The sequence below is a fragment of the Astatotilapia calliptera genome, chromosome 7, assembly GCF_900246225.1.
Source record: "Astatotilapia calliptera chromosome 7, fAstCal1.2, whole genome shotgun sequence".
Classification (NCBI taxonomy): Eukaryota; Metazoa; Chordata; class Actinopteri; order Cichliformes; family Cichlidae; genus Astatotilapia; species Astatotilapia calliptera.
The window spans coordinates 14,891,084-14,911,416 of NC_039308.1; the positions used below are offsets into that span (position 1 = coordinate 14,891,084).

General features: G+C 39.7%; 1 protein-coding gene across 2 annotated transcripts in view; it reads left to right on the forward strand.

Moving 5' to 3' along the window:
• The first annotated feature begins 14,993 nt into the window (after positions 1–14,993).
• Positions 14,994–20,333, forward strand: part of col5a1 (procollagen, type V, alpha 1) — a 72,725-nt gene continuing 67,385 nt past the window's right edge. For both annotated transcript variants that reach the window (XM_026173328.1, XM_026173329.1), the window contains exon 1: positions 14,994–15,468. In XM_026173328.1, the coding sequence (XP_026029113.1) occupies positions 15,369–15,468 (100 nt within the window). In that variant the 5' untranslated portion in view covers positions 14,994–15,368. The remainder of the gene's footprint in view (positions 15,469–20,333) is intronic.

Sequence of the window (20,333 nt, forward strand, 5' to 3'; positions counted from 1 at the left end):
TTCACCATCAAGAAATATGACAAAGACACAAAGTGCCTCTTCTCTAAAAGGTTAATATGAGTTGGAATCCAAACCCTCAAATTGCATTTAGTCAGCGAGGCACTGGAGCCAATGGCATCATGAGCAATAAAGGGAAAAAAAGATGACCACAGGCTGCTTGACTCAGCACATCTCACTGTTTCCAGCATTTCCTGAACATCTTGCAATGCTTCATACACAAAAGGTCTTATGTAGCTCAGTAAAAAGAAGAATTTTAAGAAACGTTTGGAACGAGAAACAAGAACACTGTTAGTTTAAGAGGGACACGTAGTACTTGGATGTTTTTTGTGTAAAGTTCAGAACATTCACTTGCACCAGTCCAAATTAGTTAATCTGTTTTCATATATATAAAATAATTGTACTGTAAACAACTTGCATGTCTTAGAAATGTCTAATGAAACCAAGAGCAGGTAAATGTCCTGGAGAATTTTCAGTGAGCAAGTCCCACCCGGTGACTGAACCAAACAGAGCACTAACAGAAGTGAGAGCATGTGTGATGTGGACAAACTACAGTTATGTGCTGCATGTGAGAAAGTGCAACTTCAGACAATGATTGGATCACATCTGAAAGCAGGGAGACGATGTGTGAAAAGGATTTTAGAATAAAGGCACTATGAAAACCAAAACTGCATCAACAGCAGCATATATTGTATATCCTAAGGCAGGAAATGATTGGTAAAAGACTGGTTAAAATAATATTTATATGTAAACAAGCAGCCTAAAGCATTAATGAGTTGCAGGCCACTTGATGTCTCTGAATTATGAATCCTTTTTTAATATATTCTGTCATTTTAGTGTTTGAAGTTCTGATTATTTTTTTTGTAGGTTGAGTTTTGTTATCTTTTTAGTCTACTAATGCTGGGCCTCAGTGTTTATTGTATTATTTAAGTTCCATTTAGTATTTATAGACTTTTGGATGCCTTTGTGTTTAGTTCCCTCAGTGTTTCCTGTTTCTCCCCATTTCATTCTTCTGTGGTTGCGCCATTGTCCTGTCTTTTTTCAGCTTTAATGTGAGTTTTCTTGTCTCTGTTTATGATTAGTCTTTTGGCTAATTCCTGTTTTACTTTAAAGGTTAGTTATCAGTTGTACTCTGTGGTATTTTTACTTCCCTAATTGTTGACACATGAGTTAATTGTGTTCAGCTAGCTCTTGTTCCCCTCCTGTCATGAGTTACCTCTCATTCTATTTTTAGTACTATTTATACACATCCAACAGTGTATAAATAGTCCTTTCCTAGTCTTTTTTATTTTGTCTGTTAATATGCTGGTAATGTTTCTGGTTCTTCTCTTTTCCCTTGTGCCCTGTAACGTTTGGATTGTGGTCTACCTTTTACATTTCTAATGAACATTTAGATTTCTTGGTTTCAGTTGGAATTCTATTCCTTCTTTGTTTGGCTCTTTGGGTCCTCAACAATCAACTCACCACCAAAACAATGTATCTAAACAAAATGGGACATCTTACATCACCGTTCACTATGGCTAACTGAATCTCATTAAACTTGGGTGCATCTCTTCTCATTTCTTTACAAAGCCATATTCAAAGTCTAATACCTCCCTAAAATAAGTACAAACAATATGAGTGGGCTGGCAAAATTAGGTAACATAGAATCACCATCTACTAAACTAAAGGTTCGTGGGTCCCTGGCTGTAGCCTTGGGCAAGATACTGACTCCCAAATTGCTTCTCATGTGATCAGATTGTCAGTGTGTGAATGTTAGATAGAAAGCACTTAAATTTAGGGGAAAAAAGTGTTTGTGTGAATAGGTGAAATAGGAGACATGTTGTTTAAAGTGAGTTCTAGAGATGAAAAGCACTATTTAAGAGCTAGTCCATTTACCATGGGCAGTTTGAAGTTCAGCGACTGAAGCTAGTTTTCCACAAAATTAGGACAATGTCAGGGTTGGGTCCTTACAGCGTGTCTGCATCACTGACAAACATCCACAAACAAACCAATAAGAACACAATAATGAATCACAATACACTGGGGAAACCATATGTGTCATTGGCAGATTGGGGCCAAACAACACACACACATGTGCATTCATAAAGAAGATAGAGATGGAAGGAAGAAGAAGAAAATCAGAGTGCTTCACTGGGTAAATGGCTAACCATTTACACAAGACAAGCCTTCAGGGTGGCTACATTCATCAATTATACTGTCTGTGATCTTAATAGAATAAATTTTTACTAATCCTGATGTATCCTTGGAATATGTAGCAAAGAAAATGACAGTAAATCCAATAGTTTTGTAGAGATTTTACTCAAGATCATAAATGTAATTAATCTAATGAAGGCACCAGTGAAAAAATGGATGATCAGAGTCAATATGACCCAATACAGAAAGTGCCAGCTGTGAAGAGACAACAAGACAGAGGATTACTAGAATTACTAGTAGACATCCTTCAGGACCATGCACCAAAATTTAAAGCACGTCATCCAGTAGCTGCCAGGACATTTCACTAGATGTAAAGTCTGAAGAATTAGTGCTCAGTGGACCAAAAACTGCAAAAAAATATATATATATATACGTTCTTTGGCATAAAACCAGATTGTGATGAATGGGAATAGAAAGCAAATACAGAACACATATCTAGTAATATCCCTTTATATTATATACATACAGTTCATTTAAATGTGGAAGTTAGAGTATTTGGTGTTTGTGATGTTGCCAAAGGGTTAAAAGCTTTTGTCAATAAAAGGAAAATGAGCTTTACCACAAGCTTTTTTCCTTCCAACTTTGCACTCTGGGACTGCCTCTGCTTTATAATCTGGCAAACAAAGCAACATAAAATGAGACACGATTTACAAAAAAGAAGATTTGATCCAGATTTCGGGACTACCCCTTCTTACCCCTTCAGTGACATCACTAATGATTCAACCACACCACTTCAACTTATTCAATGTGGACATTTTTTTCTCAAGTGAGGCACAGCCACCCGGACTGCAGCTGGCGTGCGTTTTATCTCTCAAACTCCCCTTCTAGCGCAGAGTGTAGCGTCTCTGATTAGCATATCCTGCTGGCTCTTAATTATTACAGCATGTATGTGATGTTTAATTTATGACATCAATTCTCCAAAGAGAACAAAAAAAAATTAAAAATCAAAACAGAGTGTGACAGAGAACAGCAGGACCAGTGTGAGCCAAGAGGGGCTGCATGCCATATGGGAGACTAAGGTAGTGCATCTGAGTGCTTGCTTGCCTGCAGAGTATACAGCCAGCCTGGGGCAAGGAGCGATCCAAAGTGTTCCTCAGCTGCTGACAGAGTCACTGGAGTCATTCAAGTTATATAGAATAGATGGAAAAACTTTCATCTGATTTAACCTAAACTTGTAATCATTAACGAGATCATTTCCTTTTATATATATATATGCATATATATATATTTGTACGGCTGTCTCAAACCTCATGCCTCAAGAATCTCATCAGAAGAAAAGCATTTCATTAAAATATAAGTATTTTTTTTTACCAGTACTGGAAAGAGAGTGGAAGAGAGCTATACACATTACATGCATGCAGCAAAGAGCCGGCGCTGAATCAAAGCCAGCTTGCTGAAATAATGAGTCAATCTACAAACAAGCTACCAGGTGGGAAACTGCGGTGCCCCAGTGATTGGTGCACTCTGCCTTCATGTAATAAACTTAACTGGGAGTGCATAAATGATCACTGTCAGAAAAGCATGATATTTATTTCCACATAAACATCTCCCAATTGCATCAGATAATGCTTAGCATGCTGTTGACTAAGGACGCCACCTACAACTCCCTTCTGAGGCGATTCTTGCCTCTGCTCTCTGACTTGCTGCCTGTTTACACAAGAATGAGGCTGAGCTTGTAAAAACTCTGCAGAGATAATGAAACAGACTTTTTAGGTATCAAGTCAAAGGATTCAGTGCTCGATCCCTTAGTGCAACAAAACCCACCAATAAAAGGAGACAATTTCTGAAACACCTTTGTAAACAAGCGGAGCATAAATTTGTAGCAAGGGGCCATCTTCAGTTTGATCCCCTTTCTGCTCGATTCGCTGCCTCCCTCTCCAACCGCATCTGATATTTTTACATGGATGTTTGGTGTGGGCGACCGTGGCTCAGGGGGTTGGGAATCGCATCTGTAACCGGAAGGTCGCCGGTTCGATCCCTGGGCTCTCTGTCCTGGTCGTTGTGTCCCTGGTCAAGACACTTTACCCTACTGGTGTTGGCCAGAGGGGCCGATGGCACGATATGGCAGCCTCGCTTCTGTCAGTCTGCCCCAGGGCAGCTGTGGCTACAACTGTAGCTGCTTCCACCAGTGTGTGAATGCGAGAGTGAATGAATAGTGGTATTGTAAAGCGCTTTGGGTGCCTTGAAAAGCACTATATAAATCCAATCTATTATTATTATAAATACACTGCTCAAAGAAACTAAAGGAATGTAGATCTCAATGGGAATAAAAATCATGCTGAATATCTATAATGGTATGGACTGGGTAACAAAATACATTTATTTCAGCAACTCAAAGTTGCACTGAGTACTTCTCTGAGTACAATAATGTACCCAGCGTACTGGGGGATCATGCAAACCTTGGATATAGCTCCTCAGACCATCACTGTCCCACCACCAAATTGGACATGTAAACAATGTTACAGGCAGCATAAAATGCTCCATGGCTTTTCCAGACCCTTTCGTGTCTGTCACATGTCAAGGTGAGCCTGCTGTCATCTGTGAAAAGCACAGGGCACCACTGGTGGACGTGCCAACTCTGGTATTCTCTGGCAAATCATAATCGGGCTCCACAGTGAGCATAGGGTCCACTAGATGATGTTGCTATCCTGTTCCTCCTTGAAAGAGGGAGCAGACAGTGGTCCTGCTGATGGGATAATGACCTTCTATGGCCCTGTCCAACTCCCTTAGAGTAACTGCCTGTCTCCTGGAATCTCCTCCATGCTCTTGAGACTGTCCTGGGAGACACAGCAAATTTTCTCACAATGGCACGTATTGATGTCCCATCCTGGAGGAGCTGGACCACCTGTGCAACCTCTGTAGGGTCCAGGTAAAACAAAACATGCACACGCACCTTGTGATTTTAAACTCAGTGTGTGTACTTAGCATACTGAGGTAGACACACAAACAGTATTTCACAATTAAGCAACATTTTATCCTTCTGATTTCATTCTACAAAAACTGAATACCCTGAAAGGTCTTCCTCGGGGGATTACCCTTCATACTCAGGGGAAAGGCATTTCTCTAGAGCACAACCATGCAGGCCGTTGTACACTGCCAGGAAGGGATTTGCACTCAGTTGATAACATGCATTTGGTGAGTTCATGACAACGTGTCAGTTGTGTAAATCTGGAGGAAAGATGTATTAGTGTTTGTTAAAAGTATGCGAGTGTGTGTGTGTGTCTGTGTGCATTCATGCTTTTCTAGTTTAATCTGATGTATTGCTCTCCTGCGGGCAGCTGCAAAACACATTAACAGGTGCACAAGTATTATGCACTCATGATAATATTTATATGAGCTCGGTTCCAACCAAAGGCCAGTGGAAACTCTCTGTGTTTTGGGCATTTTGGGCGTTCACATCATCGTGATCAAAACAAACAGCAAAAGACGGGGGTGCACCACGTGAGTTTATTTTTTTTGTCTGCGTAGGTGCCTTCAAGCATCCAGCAAAAGTGCCTGCTTAGAAACACAAACTAGACAGATTCGGCCAAATTCCTGCGTTGGCACTTGCTATTTCCCGCTTCCCATATTTGCGTGAAAAAGTAAATGTTATTGAAACTCAGTAAAGGGTGCCTAATTATGTAGAAACATGAAGAAGAGGTTTGGTTTGTCTGTCGGCTATGACTGACAGAAGGTGGGTCCTGACATAACCACAGACAACACAGTGAGTGTTTGGAAACTTTATTCTGGAGAGTAAGCAGAAAGTAGCGCGAAGACACATAGTCCTGCATCATGGTGGAGTCTGTGACAGACTATTTAGAGTCCATTGTGGTTAGCTGGGATGAAGGGGCATTGTACAAATGTGCAGAAAAAGAGATTTTCAAACCAAATGAGACTTTTTACCTGGTTAAATTAAAAGAAATGCCTTTTATTCACATGGTCCAAGGCTATTTATTGTAGACTTGTGGAGCTGTTTCTGGTTGAATTTGAGAATGTGTCTTTATGGTGGAAGGTCCGTAAGTTTGACAGGTTGACACATTATAGTCTTTTTTTCTAAAACCAATTAAAGCTTAACCACAGCAATGAGATGTCATAAATCATTGCTTTTTTATCATTTATTAGTAATGGCAGTACTAAACACTGATGCAAGACTACAGTGAGTCACCAATCAGCTGCCAGGCCTCCCCCCTTTTGAGTTCAATAAATTGGAAAATGGTGTGAAGAAGCAAGTGAAATATAAACAGGTCTGCATTTTTAAGATTCTCCTGGGTTGACTTTGGCTCTTAAAACAGAAATATGCTTATTTCCACTTTAAAAATGTGGGTACTCGGTTTCAGCTTGGAGAATCTTGCAGTTTGCCCAGAGAGAGTCAGGTTATAGAGGACTTACCTAAAAAAGTTTCCCTATATTCAAATCAGTTCAGTTCAGTTTTATTTATGTAATGGCCAACAACAGTATCCTCAGAGCGCTTTTTATTGAAAGGTAAAAAAACCTGCAATAATAGAATGAGAACCCGAGCAATCAGGCGACCCCCTGTGAGCAAGGGAATAGTGGGAAGGAAAAACTCCCTTTTAAGAGGAAGAAACTTCCATTAGACTAGGCTGAGGGAGGCACAGCCATCTGCTGCAAGCAGTTGCGAGGGGTGAGGGAAGGAAGGCAGAACAAAAGACACACTGTGCAAGAGAGCCTGACATTAACAATAACTTTTGTCATAACTATGTCAAAATGTCATGCCAAATAATTACACATTCAAGGAAGGCTATGCTAACGAAGCTTATTTGAAGACAAGATAATTTGAGCATCTTCGTGAGAAAACTGTTTGACCCAAAGATTAGATCACAAAGCATTAAGGGATTTACCATAATACTGTATCAGTATTTAAGTCCTCCTTCTGTTGGACAGACTAGTAACTTGCCTGCACCATGTCTCTCCTCAGATCCTTGCAATTATGTGACAAGCCGCCTTCAGCAGGGAGAGAAGAACATAACAAATGGGTCTCGTTAAAACACATAGTTATGAGCTGCCTTTCATAATTACAGTGACCACTACAAACAGCCGACAGGGCGGAGATGGGCTCGTAGGGTTGGGGAAGGAGACACGGGTAGTTAATTTCTTAGACGACAGGCGACGACTTTGGCACTTTAATTTTTGCTGCTCTGGCCGAAAGGTTTTATTTAAGGCGGTGTTAGATCTCTTCACTCAGAGCACTGAAATCCAAAGACATGTTGAATATGATAGTTTACAAAAAGAAAAATTGCTTCACCTTAAAAATGTTCTTCTGTAATTTGGTTAATTTTGCAAATTATAGCTGAAATTGCGCTTATTACATAGTCGTAACAACTATAATTTAGTGAGCCAAGACCTAATGCACCTCACAGCAGTATGTTTATGATGACAAGCAACTTCAACTTGTATTTACGTTAAAGCAAGTGCAAGTCTAATTTGCCCATTACCACACAGACCCCCCACCCACCCCCAAATTGTAATGAACTCTACTACGCACCACATTAACAAGGATAAGGCATGTCTCTCTATGTTCTGTTTTCTCTTCTCTCCCCAAATGTCTCAACCGTTCCCTGACCCTGTGTTTTTCTGCTGGAGGTTTCTTCCTGTTAAAGGGGAGTTTTTCTGTCCCACGTTTGCCGAGTGCTTGCTCACAGGGACTCCTCAGATTTTTTTTTAGGTTTCTCTAATATAGTAGAGTCCTTACCATACAATCTATAGCATCTTGAGGTGATTGTTGTTGCTATATAGATCAAACTAAATAGAATTGAATTGATAAATAAGCTGACAACAGCATTTATGAGCACACACTTTCGAAGAGTGTAAGCAGATGTCTTGCATTTCTTGAATAGCACAAGCTGGATCAAGTTCAGTGTTGTTAAAACAGGAAGGTTGCAGCTCCGTTGAACCCAAGGACCACAGGGAACTCTTGTGCTCCACAATATCTCTGTCACGGCTGATAAACTAAAGAAATCCACATCTCGTCTGTGATCACAGTGCCAACAATACATTGTCCTTTGAGCCTACCTGTTTCACACTCTTTGGCATGTAATTGCAAGTTATAATACACCCACGCGTCTGTTTCTTATTGTAGTTATTATAGTTAATGCCGCTGACTGATTCATGGTTGACAACAATATGTTTGGCCTACTTCTTTTGCAAGAGAAAAATCTGTGCTTCCAAAATGTTTTCCAATACAGCATATTGAAGGAAGCGAGCAGATAGGTAAGACTGACTCATTGAACACCAGTGCTTTTCCTCTCTGATGACAGATGTCGTTTTGTCTTTATGGGTGTGTAAGTATAAGCCTTCTTTCTCTCTAGACTTCTGCAAAATTTCCCCACAGTGTGCACGGGGAGATTTGCCATGATAAAATCTGGCACGGAAGGAGTCACACATTGTGGAATGGAAAATATGGTGTGCCGCTGTAGTGCATCGTGCCAAACAGGCTTTAACAAAGCATAACAAAAACAGCCTGCAACTGAAAGAGAAGGCACTTGGTTCATTTTATACATAGATTAAAAAAAAGATCAAATATAATTTAAATATATATTTAAAAAAATGCTACCAGCTTGTTTTGTGGAGTCTTGATTTAAAAAATTGTGATTTGACCCAGAGATACCTGTTGTGTTTGGGATGATAGATGTACCTTTTTTTTTTAGGCTTTTCCTCTCTTTCTTTGTTCTCCTACCCCCCTCTTGCTGCTTGTGCACCTGAAGGAGGCTGATGGGCCATTGAGCTCACAGATCAGAGAGCAAAACATGCAAGCAGACAAGCACTTATGTCGTACCTCTGATCTTTTTGTTATTTCCACATCCTTGATCTGGAGTGCAGCATCCAATATTGTGTAAAAATCCTTTCTGTGTTTGGAGCTATGAAGAACTCGGTGACAGGATCTACAATTTATCTGGTCTTTTGGCGTTCTGTATATGACTTTCCTGCTTCTACCTCCTAAAGAAACTATGATTAAAGTGTAACCACAGCATGGGCTCCATTCTGTGATTTGTCTCTAGGTCACAGTGCCGAAGGGCAATGTTTTGATGGAGGGTCTGTGAAAAATTATTGCCTTTACTTGAAAGCTCCGGGATGCAGGTTTGATGTATATGTGAGTCAGCTTGCACAAAGTTTACAAGTTCTTGATTAATTAAATGTGTTTGTTTATGGGGAACCTGAGGAGCTAGCTAACATAGAGCTGATTTTTTTAAACAAACTTAACCTTAAAAATATCGATATATCTAAATATCTCAAAAATATCTTTATTATATCAAGGGGGCAAGGGGCAGGGATAGCTCAGTAGGTCGAGTGGTCACCCCATGATTGGAAGGTCGGGGGTTCGAATCCACTGAACGGCTATCCTGAGGTACCCCTGAGCAAGGTACCGTCCCTACACACTGCTTCCCATGCACTACATTGGCTGCCTACTGCTTCGTTACATTGAATGGGCTAAATGCAGAGAGTACTTTCCCTCTGCCTACATTATTATTATTATATCTTCCATATTTAGAAGTGGCTTTCTATACTTTCCTTCCTTTCCAAGCGATCGAGACGCATGTTTTAGTGATGCACATACAGTAACTGTAATGTCAACAAAAACATCAAACCTTGTAATTGTCCCTTCATATTCAGTAATCTTAAACATCCCACTAGCCACTTGGGGTTTCAAAATGGCCACCTTTTTTTTTTCAAGTTAGGCATCATTTCTGACAAAACTACTATTTTACCTCCTAATTTCAACTGCTGGATCCATTTCAGAGGTGTAACACTTGATTTCCATGTTTGACAATGGGGAAGTCAAATTTATGCACTCAAATTTCTAAGTTGCAATTGGGCTTTTTTCCCATCCATTCATCCAATTCTCCTTATCCAGTTCAAGGTTGCGTACTCACAGATTTTCTATTAGATAAATGGGAACGAGACTTAGGTTATATTGCTTTATTAAAACTAATATGCAATTTCATTAAAACGGCTTACAGTAGGAACAATCAAAGAACAATTTTGCTCCTATATTTCGTAGCGACACGTCATGAAAAGACAAAAAGAAAAGAAAGAAAGTCACTTTGGCCACCAATAGCACTACCAATTTCAGAATTGGCAGTGCTATTTTTCCCCAAAGAGTTGATTTGCCATTAGTTGAGGCATCATGCTATACGTATTTCAGCTGCACTGATAATTATCACTGTAAAACTGTGAAGGAGATTTATGGGTGTATTCTAAAATTCAAAAATATTTTCTGTTTCAAATGTACTTAGCTGTAATAGAAATGTAAACATATCATTCCAGCACACCTTAGATGAAGATTACTGCTCAGGGTTAAGGTTGCGGTCAGGTTGGGCACCATAAAACGTGACTGGTTAGGGGCACTGAAGACAAAAGTCTAGAATCAGACTTTATTTCCCTCCATTCTACTTTTGTGACTAGTGTATTCTAATGTTTTCCCGTCTTGGAGCCATAATACAATCAACGCCAACCCGCTGAGAAAAAGCACAAATTACATGCAATTTGCTGCAATCAGGTGTTAACAGTTTAAAAGCTCATGTTCGTGTGTCATACGCAGTTTTAAATGCTTAGCTCTGACCTAAGTAATCCTTTCAACCTCCAAACTAATTTTTTTTTTTAATAATATTTAATTAAAGGTCAAATCAATGTGTGCCAGTCAAATATATATTTATGGGCCCACCTGGCAGGTACTGTAACTAATCTCAACATGTGACTGCAGATTATGCAGTGCTGCATGCTTTGATTTAGTGCTATATAAATCTTTACTTTGCTAATATTATAACTTGGCTAAGCTTGAGCCTGCGAACAGCTGGTCCACTCTGCTCATAGTATATGTTTACTGAGGAAACTGTCAAGCAAGGATGTGGAATTTCTCAGCTACTTTTCTTTTTTTCAGCCACAATCTCACCATCCTTAGGTGTCACTAGCAGCAGACAAGAATTAAAAAAGAGAGCAAAAGCTGGATAATAATAGTAATAATAATATTACAGGGAGTGCAGAATTATTAGGCAAATGAGTATTTTGTCCACATCATCCTCTTCATGCATGTTGTCTTACTCCAAGCTGTGTAGGCTCGAAAGCCTACTACCAATTAAGCATATTAGGTGATGTGCATCTCTGTAATGAGAAGGGGTGTGGTCTAATGACATCAACACCCTATATCAGGTGTGCATAATTATTAGGCAACGTCCTTTCCTTTGGCAAAATGGGTCAAAAGAAGGACTTGACAGGCTCAGAAAAGTCAAAAATAGTGAGATATCTTGCAGAGGGATGCAGCAGTCTCAAAATTGCAAAGCTTCTGAAGCGTGATCATCGAACAATCAAGTGTTTTATTAAAAATAGTCAACAGGGTCGCAAGAAGCGTGTGGAAAAACCAAGGCGCAAAATAACTGCCCATGAACTGAGGAAAGTCAAGCGTGCAGCTGCCAAGATGCCACTTGCCACCAGTTTGGCCATATTTCAGAGCTGCAACATCACTGGAGTGCCCAAGAGCACAAGGTGTGCAATACTCAGAGACATGGCCAAGGTAAGAAAGGCTGAAAGACGACCACCACTGAACAAGACACACAAGCTGAAACGTCAAGACTGGGCCAAGAAATATCTCAAGACTGGTTTTTCTAAGGTTTTATGGACTGATGAAATGAGAGTGAGTCTTGATGGGCCAGATGGATGGGCCCGTGGCTGGATTGGTAAAGGGCAGAGAGCTCCAGTCCGACTCAGACGCCAGCAAGGTGGAGGTGGAGTACTGGTTTGGGCTGGTATCATCAAAGATGAGCTTGTGGGGCCTTTTCGGGTTGAGGATGGAGTCAAGCTCAACTCCCAGTCCTACTGCCAGTTTCTGGAAGCAGTCTTCAAGCAGTGGTACAGGAAGAAGTCTGCATCCTTCAAGAAAAACATGATTTTCATGCAGGACAATGCTCCATCACACGCGTCCAAGTACTCCACAGCGTGGCTGGCAAGAAAGGGTATAAAAGAAGAAAAACTAATGACATGGCCACCTTGTTCACCTGATCTGAACCCCATTGAGAACCTGTGGTCCATCATCAAATGTGAGATTTACAAGGAGGGAAAACAGTACACCTCTCTGAACAGTGTCTGGGAGGCTGTGGTTGCTGCTGCACGCAATGTTGATGGTGAACAGATCAAAACACTGACAGAATCCATGGATGGCAGGCTTTTGAGTGTCCTTGCAAAGAAAGGTGGCTATATTGGTCGCTGATTTGTTTTTGTTTTTGAATGTCAGAAATGTATATTTGTGAATGTGGAGATGTTATATTGGTTTCACTGGTAAAAATAAATAATTGAAATGGGTATATATTTGTTTTTTGTTAAGTTGCCTAATAATTATGCACAGTAATAGTCACCTGCACACACAGATATCCCCCTAAAATAGCTCAAACTAAAAACAAACTAAAAACTACTTCCAAAAACATTCAGCTTTGATATTAATGAGTTTTTTGGGTTCATTGAGAACATGGTTGTTGTTCAAGAATAAAATTATTCCTCAAAAATACAACTTGCCTAATAATTCTGCACTCCCTGTAATAGTAATAGCTTGCCAGACAGACTGCCAGACTGTCATAGCTTGCCTGACATTTGGTGCGTGTGTGGAAAACAAAGCGTGGAGAAACGGATAGAAACACTTGAGGAGTAAATCATAATTTCCTGTTTTAGACACTATATCCTATCTTACGTCTCACAGGAACTGTTTTTTAGCAAATGATGAAAGTCAAAATTAAAATGAAAGTTAACCAGCAGTGTGCCAGCATTAGCGTATCAACATCCTTTTTGTTAGAAGGCAAATTAAGTAAGCTCGTGACGGCCTTGTTCAGGAGTAGTTTGGAGTCTCTGAGATTAACACAGTGTGGGCAAGTGTGGTGTAGGCATGAACCCACCCTAAATATAGGGCTCGGGCCATAATTTGACCCATGTTACCACATAACGGTTACAGTATATGGCTAAGTGGTCAGTTTAGAAATACTACTTTATACTTAATGTAAATTTTTACCCCGCTTTTTAGAACAAGCTTTTCATTTCAAACAACAGAGGGGAAAAAATGAATGTCTTTAAAACCAAGGAGTTTTTCCATGTGGTCAAAGAGGTCACCTGAGGATCTGAGAGAGGCCATCTGAGAGATCTTTCAAAGGTGCTGAACTAATCTAACAAGCTTAACAGCCTTCAAGTAAAGCTGTTGCTCTTAAAAATCCTACAGCGTGTAACATACAACACCTCTTAGTCTGAATTTAGAGGTCTGAAGTTAGAGGGACCATGTTCAGACTCATCCTTTCCTATCCTATCCCACTTCACAATGTGACATCATGGCACGGTTTCCAATGTTGCTGCTTGTTTACTTTGCGTAGAACCAACTTTTACTGGGCAATTAATAGAAGTCTGCCCCCCACTGGAGGAGGCATGTGACAGCTTATAAAAGCCAGCTGCCATTTTTGGCAGTTCTTGAAACAACAGAAAGTTTGAATCTCATGCTACATTCAGCTCTAAAAAAAGTGTTATTTGGTGACTATATGGCACTAAGTATTGTTTTCTTGTGTGTTGCATTGTTTGTTGCCTCTCTATCCTCATCTTTTCCATTTCCTGTCCCCCCCCCCCTTCAAACCAGCTTTGCGGCACATGGCCACCCTCCTGGTCCTCCTGGAGATGTTTCTCTTTTTAACCCTCAGCTGTTATTTTTTTTCCCTTTCACTGCCATATAAATTCTTATCATCGATCACCACCCACCTCTGCTCCTCTAGATTTGGGTTGTCAAACATAAGCAAAAACTCCATTCGAGCCCATTGGATGGCTTTGGAAATTTAGGAAATTGGGCATTTTTAACTGTATTTTCACAAGCTTTACAGCTTTTCCTACTGATAAAGACTTCCCCTATGGCCGTTCATACAACACCAAAGCAATTAAGCAATAGATTTCTGTGTTTTACACATTTACTTCTTACAATTCAAGCCCAATGAGTCATGCTGAGAGATTTCTTTAATTTACTACAGAGGCATTACTTTGCCATGTAGAGAGAGTGAGACATACTGTTGAATTTGAGCTTCTTTTTCTCATATTGAGATCTTGCATTGATTAAATGTGTAGTTAAATTTCTCTACACTGACATAAAGGGTAGTTTCACTGGTCTGGCCTGCATAAGATCAAAGTGGGCTGTATGTGGGAATGATATTAAATGAATTCACGTCTCTGCTCTAGATAAAGAAACCACATAAAAGGTGGAAATTCTTTTACATATTTACTTTTATTAACTCTTAAACATTAAAGTGTTGTGGTACTAATGAAAAAACTTCCGAGGGTAATAAAATCTGCAAGCACATTATTTCATCATACATTCAACAGGTTTAAAGCCCGTAGATCACCGATTAACATGAAAAAGATATGAGCTTTGAGTGGATTATTCCTTAGAGTAAATATCTGATTCATTTAAAAGGCAGAACATTACAAAAAGTCATAAATAGATGTATCTGATCATCTAGGCTCAGTATACTGTTATATCAACTAGCACTGGGGGTCCACCTGTGGATTGCACAGCACGATTTTTCTCGCAGTCCCATGACAATCAGCTCCAGATAAATCAGCTCTTGCAGATAAAACACCTCGCCTTTCCATCTATAAAAAAGCAGTTTTGCTTTTCCCGCTCTGAACCACTTCTCTGGAAATAGCGGACTCCATGTAAAAGAATTCCGAGCGCAAGAGCTGGAGGCGTGAAACTTTCACCTCAACTTTTCCTCCCACCCTCGGCCAATAACAGGGCTGGCCCTAATATACGGGCTCCTCTGATTTGCCCGAGTCTCCTGTCCGCAAAGTGAGTGACAGCCTGGGGGGGAAGACTTCTTCCTCTTCTGTGCGTGTGTGTGTTGCCCTGTTGAGTTGAAGGGGCTCTACGTGACTGAAAGAGAGGGGCCAGCACTTCAGATCGGAGGCGCAGCCGTGCAGGACAGTTCAGAAGCGCAGAGAGGAGTACGGGAGAGACGGTGGCCGTCCGTCAACCAGCTGGGGGAAAACACACACTAACAAACCCTTATGGCTGCTTGAGAAATAACGATATACCCCCCCCCCCCCCTTTTTTTCTCTGGGACTTTTTTGGCTTTTAGTTTTTTTTTTTATTGTCCTGACCAGAAGTTTTTGCAAGTCTAATTAGCTGTTGAAAAAGTGAACCCACTTTGCCGTGGACGTCTCTGGCGGTCATGGATACCCATATAAGATGGAAAGTTAAACGGAGGATAAGGGACGTCCAAATCACTTTATCCGTGATTCTCCTTTTTATCACGTCGCAAGCGAGCTCAGGTGAGATGCAGCTGTGTGGGGCTTTTTTCTTTCTTTTTTTGTGGATGCACTTTGGAGGAGCGTTGCACTGAAAAGTTTTTTGCCTTTTCGCTCATAGTGGACCACAGATGTCTGCCCCTCCTCTTTAATGTATTCATCTTGGTGGTGTGCCCCGAAACTATGGGAACTTGTCAAAAAGAATTAAAAGACTGCTTTTGGAGGTTTCATCTGCAAGTTGTGCTTAAGTTTTTTTTTTTGTTTCTTTGTTTGCCAAAGCAGTATAGCTGAAGTGCATTTATTTATTTCAATGCATAAAAAATAGGAAATATATGTATTAATTAGTAACCATCATAAGTAACTAGTTTTTCTCTGGCATACTTATTATGTAGGAGTAATTGCTGTGGTGCATCTTAAAGTCTAAATACTCTTTTACCAGTGCTCCTTTTTCAGCAGATGAGAAGGATGAGTATAATTTTCATAAGAAGGAGGGGCTGAAGCTCCTCTGAAGTGGTAGGGTGGAGCCGCCTTAAGGACTCCACATCAGGGGACAGCGCTGGGGCCCTGCACTGAGGCTCAAGCAAACACATCTTTCACTAAATGCATTCTATAAATTCTCCCGATGTTTCTCACTGACAGTTATATGAGTCTAGTCCAAAAACATGAACAAATAATAGTTTGGTATGCCAGTTAGAGGCCCGCTTATTTTAATTGGAGAAGTGACCACCTCTTTGTCTCAGTGGTGAGAGGGCATGCAGTTGGGTTTATGCTTGGCCTATATGTATTATTAGCGCCTTAAGACTGCCTGGCATGGGTGGCGGGCTGCTGTGTGCTGTGAAGGTCTGACACAGGACATTGAGATGAACAGATAGCTTCTTCTGTCTGCTCGGGGCAGTTAAAAAGCTTCCATGATTGTGCTGATGGTGTAAATTTGTTGTGATGCCTGATTACAGCCCATTATGGAGTTCAAAATGCACTCCGGTTTAGAAAGCCATGATAACATATAAAGTTGAAGTGGTTTTATAGGTTCATGTCGTTGAATATACACTAAGAAAATTACTGCAAAGTGTTTATTTTCATGTTTCCTATAAACACTGGTTATTAACTGGACAAAACCTTGGTCACTGTATGCTGGCTGGACTCAAATCTGGGTCATTTGTGATGACTGAGGAGGAGTTGAATTTTTGGTGGGACATTAAAGAGTGTGGGCCTGAGGTCATTTTGATGGTGGTGGCTGGATTTAATCATCTCTTGAAACTGACAGAGAGGAACGAGAGTTTTGTAAGAAATCCCTAAGGGTTCTGGTATATTTTCTGAAACTTGACACACGCCAGACAGGAAGCACTTCATGACTGATTGCAAGAAACATGCCAACTCCATGAAAGCTTTTTTTTTGTGAACTAATTATTCTGTCCATCAAATATCTTTTAGATTTTTACATTCATTTTTTAAAATTAGCTGCTTTCAGTTAAACACTGTGCAATGCAAAAATGAAATCCAGTTTAGCTATTAATAAAAACTTTTCTTTTTTTTTTGCTAAATGGCTTTTCTAGACCTCTTACAATCAGATAAGACAAATAGTCTACAAATAATTACTGACAGCTAGCAAGTTTATCACAAGTGAAAGCTTATTGCTGACCTAAGCCTCATCACCTCTTAGCCTGAGGGAGGACCAAAATGCATCAAGCTGAAGACTAGTAGAGACCTGCCCAGGCATACAATACTAATTGTTTAGGGCTTGTCAGCTATGGTTAAATTAAAAACCAAAATTTTAAGTATGCTTTTTTGTTTTGTTTTTGTTTAACACTGAAATCAAAAAAGGACAGTTGAGAAAATACCATTTACTAAAGAATTAATGTTGTATTCATGTTTTATCACCAGCTGTTTAGGTAGTATGATGCTAATTCCACAATGGTTTTTGTTTTGAATACAATACCCAGTCAAGATCATAGCCCAACAAATTTCTTATCAAATGATATATAATGTGTTCATAAATCTATAATTAATGTATTTCCTATAACTAAAATGCGTATAGAGCTCAATAAAAAGACAAGCAAACAATACAGCAAGGCCTAACCTATTAGCAGTTAGCATATTCTTTACACAACGGGTTACTTACCCATGAAGCATAACTACATTTTCACTACATTTGATTCAGAGCCTTTTTCACTGTGAACTGTTGGCATGTGATACATTTTGAAACACAGAAATGAGTTAATAAACAAATACTAAAACGCCACATTCTATAAACTAACGCAGTTGGGAAAACGATGTTAAAATAGCCTGCTATGTAGAGCTAAGCTAATTTGTTGCAGCTTTATTACAGTCTCTCTTAAAGTATAAAAGACAGTCTTAATGCTGTGTGTCTGCTGTTAAATGTAGCTTAGCTTATTTGATGCTGACCAGAATTGAATTATGTGGAATAAGCTCCTTACTCATTATTTTATAAAGACAAATACAGAAATATGCATTGAATTTATACTGTGATTAAGTTATATACTTGTATCACAGTGTATATATTTTAATATTTTGCGGTCAGTTTGTCTTTCAGTAGACTTACCTTTAGAAAGACCTTGTCTTGGTATTAGAGAGGAAAAACTCAGTTTAAGCTATGTGAAAAGTGGTAATAACAGAAGGCCCTGGACAAGAATTTGAAGAGGGGTCAGAGTTCAAAAGTGAAGGTCAGGACTGCTGTCAGGTTTACAGTTTCACTGCCTGAAGAGAGGCATTCTTTATAGTGTAGCTCCTCTCATCTTTGCTTCCCATAATTCTTCTCTGTGTCTTGGAGGCAGCAGGGTAAGATGTGAGCTTTTCAAAGAACCTTTGCAACAGTTTGAAGCCAATATAAACCCTGAAATGCAGAATTCAAATTAGGATTGATTGATATGTGTAGTCTCGACTTTTTAGCTTACTGATGTTTTCACATGTCTGTGGGACACAGTATAACTGCTATAGAATAAATCTAGCTTATTTTACAAATGGTTTCCTTTGTGTTTCTGCTGACTTGCATTTTTTAATCTGGCCTCCTCAATCAATGGACTCTTTTCACAAGTATTAGATAATCTGCTTTGACTCTTTTTTCTTTGGTTTGTTGTTGTTTAATTAGTAAAAGGTTTTTTTTGGATCACCCTTGTTAATACCAGACATTTAAACCAGTTCAGATCGTACTTGTCGAGTGTATTTTAGTCATCGAAAATGCTGAAATAACATTCTTTGAATACCTTGTGCAAATGAAAACATTAATGGGTTTTGGCCAAAGTCACCAAGGGCATTGAAAATATTGGAAGAAAAGGCTGACAGGCTAATAGATCACAAAATATGGTAACGACTTGAGAAATACCCTATACAGTAAGAACTGATATATGTTGATTCTCTACATAAGTTTTAAAGAAATATAGAGAAGAAGGCCTCGCTGTTTCTCTGAGCTCCTTCCCATCTGGACTTGATAAGTTCCATTGTGCTGTCTGCTAAGCCCTTCAAAAAGCCAGAAAAAATGGCTTCCAGATGTTTTCTTCCCATTCTATGTGGAACAGGGGACCATGAAAAAAAAAATACTGCTGCATTTTTTTTCAAGTGAAAATACATTCTGTGCTAGTTTTAGAGAAGATTTCTAATCAAATAACATCTGCAGTCTTAGAGCAGATTTTATAAAAATAATGATGCTACGCCTCGCATTTCAGCAAGGTTTGCACATACACATTGAGGGCTGTTAAAAGGTTCTTTCTGTTTAAGCACGCCAGGTTTATGGCAGGGTTAAAGGTCGACTACAGCTGGTCCACAGCTGTTTTTTATTTATAGTCTCATATCTGGAAAACTCGTTTTCAAAAGGAATTTATGTGGCTTACTCTGATTTTGACTTTTTTTTTTCCATATACCGTTTTTCATGAGCCCAGTAAGAAAAAAATCATAAAAGATACTGTGACCAGAGAGATTTTAACCAATGACATTACTTCCTGATTGGTAATTGCATATCAGTTTATATAAATTAAAGGCAACAATGCCAATGTTTCATTTACAACATTGGGTTTTAACCTTAAGAGGGATATTCAGATTTATGTTACCATCACCAATCTGCCTTAGCTTCAATCTTCCAGTGAGAATGTAACTGTAATTTCTGAAGGGCTTTTCTTACTTACCTTGAAGTGGCAATCCTGAGGTCACGTCAAACTCAATCAGATAAATGGCGATGAGAAAAAGTGGCTTCTTGTGTGTGCCTATTGCCATGGCGCTGAGGAAGGAATCCGAGTTAGCTGTTCTGTGGGGAGAAGCAGTGACCCTGCAACTGCATGTGCCACTTCAGCCCTGTAAATACAGGCTTTGTGGAAACGACTCTGTAAATCAGCCCTAATGCCTGATAATAGCATGGAAGATAAAGCAAAATATGCAGGACAAGTTTTTGACCCCGTGTCAGAGTTAAGGAGATCCTTTGTGCTGCACAAATAGTTCGTTATTTGCCATATCTTGGAAAGTATATCGTCTAGTCCTTTCCAGACTAATTAAGGTTCAAATAATTGTGTTGAACCGCTCAATGGTCCTCTGTACTCATGACACAGTGTGCTTGATTTGAAGCCAGTGGTAGATTTTTCTCCAAATTAGCTTATTGCTAAAAGCACACCGACATAGATGGATCATTCCAGCTCCAAACTACAAGCAAACGGGGACGATGTGTTCCTTACACTCTCAGAATGGAGACAGTGGTGTTGGAAATGTCAACATGACCCTACGAGTGATGTAAAAGTTGGATGCTCTACCTAATGATGCAACCCCCCACGCCTGTTTTTGATTTCAACCGTATGCTTTGTTGCAGCGTGTAGTGCATGGCAGAGTGAAACGTGAATTCTGGTCCAGGCTCACAAGCCGAGTATTCACTTTAGCTGGGAAACAGTGCT